The sequence below is a fragment of the Triticum aestivum genome, chromosome 4B (genome assembly GCF_018294505.1).
Source record: "Triticum aestivum cultivar Chinese Spring chromosome 4B, IWGSC CS RefSeq v2.1, whole genome shotgun sequence".
NCBI lineage: Eukaryota > Viridiplantae > Streptophyta > Magnoliopsida > Poales > Poaceae > Triticum > Triticum aestivum.
The window spans coordinates 433,187,747-433,192,543 of record NC_057804.1 but is presented as its reverse complement, the minus strand read 5'-3'; the positions used below and the strand labels follow the sequence as shown (position 1 = coordinate 433,192,543).

At 48.6% G+C, this 4,797-nt stretch overlaps 1 protein-coding gene across 1 annotated transcript; it reads left to right on the top strand.

Moving 5' to 3' along the window:
• Positions 1-3,480: 3,480 nt before the first annotated feature.
• On the top strand, positions 3,481-4,524 carry LOC123094945 (uncharacterized). Its single transcript, XM_044516802.1, has 3 exons — positions 3,481-3,789; positions 3,991-4,096; positions 4,183-4,524. The coding sequence occupies exons 1-3, from the start codon at positions 3,748-3,750 to the stop codon at positions 4,293-4,295; spliced, it is 261 nt and encodes an 86-aa protein (XP_044372737.1). The 5' UTR covers positions 3,481-3,747; the 3' UTR covers positions 4,296-4,524.
• The last annotated feature ends 273 nt before the right edge of the window (positions 4,525-4,797 follow it).

The window sequence follows — 4,797 nt, the reverse complement described above, 5'->3', positions numbered from 1 at the left end:
TTGGTGGCGATGGAAAAGATTGGAACTTGGGCGCTGGAGCACGAAGGGCAGATGGGATGAGGGGAAAGAAGGCATGGGGTAAAAAGACGGATCCTTATCTTATAAAGGCAGTGGATATCAAGCACCCCCTCATAAGCCTTAAATCTCCCCTATTTCCAAGGGGATGTGTGAATGGCACGGTTGGATTACCCAGACCCCTATTGATAAGAATCTCGTGATAAGGGGACACAATCTCTGCTTTGACAAGACGTGTCAATGACCGTTCCTTGAAACACGAAGCGGGGGCTGTAAAACGGTTCAGGGTACTAACAAGGCCAGGACATAACGGCTCGCTGAAAAAATCACTTATGGACGTAACTTACTTTGTTTGGAGTATTTTTTCCCTTACAGCTCAAAGTTGTAATTATTAAATAGAGCCGGATACAACTATTATGTGTGGAAGACTGCTTTGGAGTATTCGGAGAAGGAACCCGCCTTGCAATGCCGAAGACACTTTGCGCGCCGGATACATCGTCATTGAAGCTGGTTCAGGGGCTACTGAGGGAGTCCTGGACTCTGGGGTCCTCGGGGAGCCGGCCTATGTGACATGGGCCGGACTGATGGGCCGTGAAGATACGAGATAGAAGGTCTTCTCCCGTGTCCATATGGGAGTCTCCTTTGCGTGGGTGGCAAGCTTGGCGTCCGGATATATAGTTTCCTTCCTCTGTAAACCGACCTTGTACAACCCTAGTTCCCTCCTGTGCCTATATAAATCGGAGGGCGTAGTCCGTAGAGGCGATCACAATCATACAGGCTAGACATCTAGGGTTTAGCCATTACGATCTCGAGGTAGATCAACTTTTGTAACCCCTATACTCATCAGAGTCAATCAAGCAGGAAGTAGGATATTACCTCCATTAAGAGGGCCCGAACCTGGGTAAACATTGTGTCCCTTGCCTCCTGTTACCTTCGATCCTTAGACGCACAGTTCGGGACCCCCTACCCGAGATCTGCCGGTTTTGACACCGACAATGATGACCTGCAACAACAAGCTGGATAGATGAAAAATGAAGCAGTGTCAAGGAAATTAATTAGTTTTCATATGATCATGATGCGGAGGCTAGGAGCACTACCTCTTTCATTATAACAAAAATAGTACAGGTTGTTCCTTATTCTTTATGACAGTTGTGTAGCTTTGGGTGTTTCATGTTCATTTCTACTGTGTGTTTCTACTTTGGTAGATGATCATAGGTGATATTATACTACTAGATGTATGGTTTGATATTGTCACTGTCAGCATGGATATTTTTTTCAGGTTGTGCTAGCTAGCATATGTTGCAACACAAAAAATGCTGATCAATCCCAACAATACACTGAACAATTTTGCAAGGGCAAATGTTATGTAAAGCAAATAAGTTCCGTAGAAGAAAAGCAAGCTCCCTTTCTATATAGTATAGAACGGATTTTTTCCATCTTTTAATTTTGGTATTCTAATTCATAGCTTAGGCTCTTTTCTTTCAGCATATAGTTAACTAACAACAATGACATTGCCATCTATGAATATATATGAGCAAAACAAATCGTTGGCGCAGTCCTTTAGTTCGCCGCAATTCTCCTTGTGAAATGTTTTTTGTATGTCGAAGTTTGTGTAGGTTTTAAAGAGATATTTTGCATATATACTTTCCCTAAAAGAAATGCTCACATTCATGCTGGCAAATAAGCTAAAATGACAATGGCTTTGGAGAATCCCTCATAATGTACGTGTCTGATCCCTCAAGTATGTACCTTTTTTCAGGAATCCTAAATCGTGTATTATTTAAATATAAGTTAGTTTTATATAATTTAATGTATTTAATTATTTAACAGTTCAAGTTGCATATATTTTCTTCATGTGGAACATTTCTAACAAAAAATAAATGCACATCTAATGTACGATTGATCTTTGACCACAAATATGATTTAGTTTATGTAGCTCCGTGATAAAGTTTGAGTTTTTTTAGGAGGATTTATTTTTCCGGCAGTTCCTCGCCAACAAGCAGTCAGAAAGAACATATCCTACTATTTTAGAATCATTGTTTAATTCTTACTACCTAGGTTTATAATTTCGGTTGCAACTTTATACTTGGCAAATTATATTTGCAATGCTGGCAGTAGTTCGGTTGATAGAGGAGGTGACTATAGGCGAGGCGCTAACCGACGACAGCCACCTGACGTGGCTGACCCCTCCCACCGACGATCTCCTCCCATTATTGACGACATCCACCCAGATCGTTCCACCGACACAAGGTTGAACTGTCGCAACTAGCGAGGGCAGGAAGGAGGATAAGCGGCACTATAGATGGGGCGTTGGCTTGACATAAAGGACGTGGACCAGTGTACACGGCGGTGGGCGCGGACTGGGATATATATTTTTCTCGCGTTATAACGCACATACATATTTCCTAGTTATCACCAAATTGCTTCATCCACGTGCGCTTGCGGGACATCATCCTCCGTGTCCATCGCATTCGACCTCTCCTCCTACGGAGAGCTCGGAGACTCTCGCCCGTAGGTTCTAGTGCAAGAGCTCGGTAATAACTTTACTCCATGTAAAAGAAATACTGTATATGCGTGCTCGCATAGTAGTTCTCTAGTGCAAGAAAAAGACTTGTAGCAGTAGACCGCAGGCGGCCGGTCTAGCGTACAGCCTTCTGCTCTCTCTCTCTCTGCCCCCAAGCGAGCCGAGCGTGACCGCGAGTCTGCCCGCGGCAGCACTAGCAGCCACTCCGAATCGGGGCCAATTGATTTGAATGAAAATTTTGGGGCCGACGGATCCGCGCGGGAGGCAGCGTGCATGCGTGACAGCTACCCCGCCATGTAAAGCCCCAAGCACCGGCCCGCGCACCACGCAAGCATTTTGTGCGTCCGGTTCGTCCTGGGCCCGTCGCACGCCCCGCTCCATCCATGCAATGCATGTTGTACACCTGGAGACGGCGGGATCCACCGTACGCTGTCGCTTCAAGCGCTGGCCATTACAGCAAGCTAATGCTCACTGCTCGGAGGAAGTACACAGTGAACCGTCGTCACATCGGCATGACACTGAATTGACCGCGCAACAAACCCCGACCGTACGGGACGTCTACTACAACACCACACTATTTGCCAGTGATTGAATTTGCACTTGAGGATCCTCAAGTGAGCCGGCGAGGGGAACAGCACAGGGGCCAAGAAAGAAAGAAAAAGAGCGGCGTGGAATCCCGAATCCCCACGTTGGCCGTCGCGACGTGGCCGGCGGGGCCAGGTGGCACGTGAAGGCACGAGGTGCGTGTCCGCCCAGCCTCTTCCTACGCCCGGACCCTTCTTCAGGCATGGCATGGACGACCTGGAAGCAGCCGAGCCTACGACGGGATAGGGATTAGATATTTGCCACAGCATCTCCACATCCCTTTCCGATCTCTCGCACGGCGAATCGCCTCTCCTCCAATCCCCTGCCCGCGCCCACGTGAACGCACCCGCCCGCCTTTACGGCCCCCGCATCCGCGCGCCACGTCCATGCGCCGGCTGGCTGAGCCACGTCCCCTAGGAGGGCACGCCGGTCCACGGACCCGGCCCAGGGAGCCGGCGGGCGACGCGGTGTCCTCATCCATGGTGCATGTATAAATAGGTTCCTCCCCCGTCGACTCTGCACGCCTTATCACCACACAACCCCATACACACACAGTTCCTCAGATTACGATTACGATCGAGGAAGAGGAAGAGCAAGAGGAATAGCAGGAAGAAGATTACAATATGGCCCTGGGAGACGACTCTCCGGCATCCTACATCCGCATGGTATGTACTAGTACAATCGCCTTCTTCCCATCCTTCAAACTGTATACCTTTATCTGCTGCTCTCTTCGAGCTAGGAGATAGATGATCACCAGCTACGCTTTTCGATCGGGTCACCTCACCGGGCTTGCATGCGCAGGACATCGACTTCTCACGTAGACATCAGAATTGGTTAACTAATTAAGGTGGGGTTTTAATTTGCAGGTGCACCATCTGATAGAGAAGTGCATGACGTTCGGGATGAGCATGGAGGAGTGCATGGAGGCGCTGTCCAAGCGCGCCGACGTTCAGCCGGTCGTCACCTCCACAGGTCGGCCGGTCTCAAATCAATTACTGCTCCCTCTGATCAGCAGGAATATATTTATCTGTACTGACGCTGAGTTGGCGTGCTTGCAGTGTGGAAAGAGTTGGAGAAGGAGAACAAGGAGTTCTTCGACAGATACAACAAGCAGTTGAGATCAGAAAAGGAAGGCCGAAGCAGCAGCAGCAGCAGCGACAGCAGCTCCTAATGACCAACAGCAGATGCGTGCCGCTTGCTCTAGATGTTGGCCATTCTGCACTTAGTAGAACGAATAATTAGAAGACCGATGGCGCGGGAGGTCAGCTAACGCGACGCGATCTATGTGTGGTGGTGCATGTACAGCCGTACAGGGTCGGGTTGGCAGGAATCAAAAGCCAGCTCGTACTGTTGCGATATTCTTCAGATGTACTAATTGTACTCGTCATGTGTCCCGTCTTCTCTCCCACCGTGTGCTAATGGTCCAAGCAACGTAATATGGCACGCAAAAAATGCTCTGCTCCTGCAATCGGATTCTCACTTTTTTTCTTCTCATAACGAACAAAAAGAAGAACGCGGTAGTCCTGCACAGAGAAACACTGTTCTCCCCTAACCAGAGATACTAGTACACATGATCACGGGAAAATGGAGGAACCATATACGCTCGGCGAGAAGTAGGTGTACACGAACGTGCTCCGTGACGGGATGGGACATCTTGTCTTTGGCTCGCTCAA

Bases quoted from the DNA above. Each gene is read 5' to 3' on its own strand.
- LOC123094945 (XM_044516802.1), top strand. From the start codon at position 3,748: ATGGCCCTGGGAGACGACTCTCCGGCATCCTACATCCGCATG. The intron at 3,790-3,990 runs GTATGTACTAGT...TTTAATTTGCAG, and splicing joins CGGCATCCTACATCCGCATG to GTGCACCATCTGATAGAGAA. The intron at 4,097-4,182 runs GTCGGCCGGTCT...GCGTGCTTGCAG, and splicing joins GCCGGTCGTCACCTCCACAG to TGTGGAAAGAGTTGGAGAAG.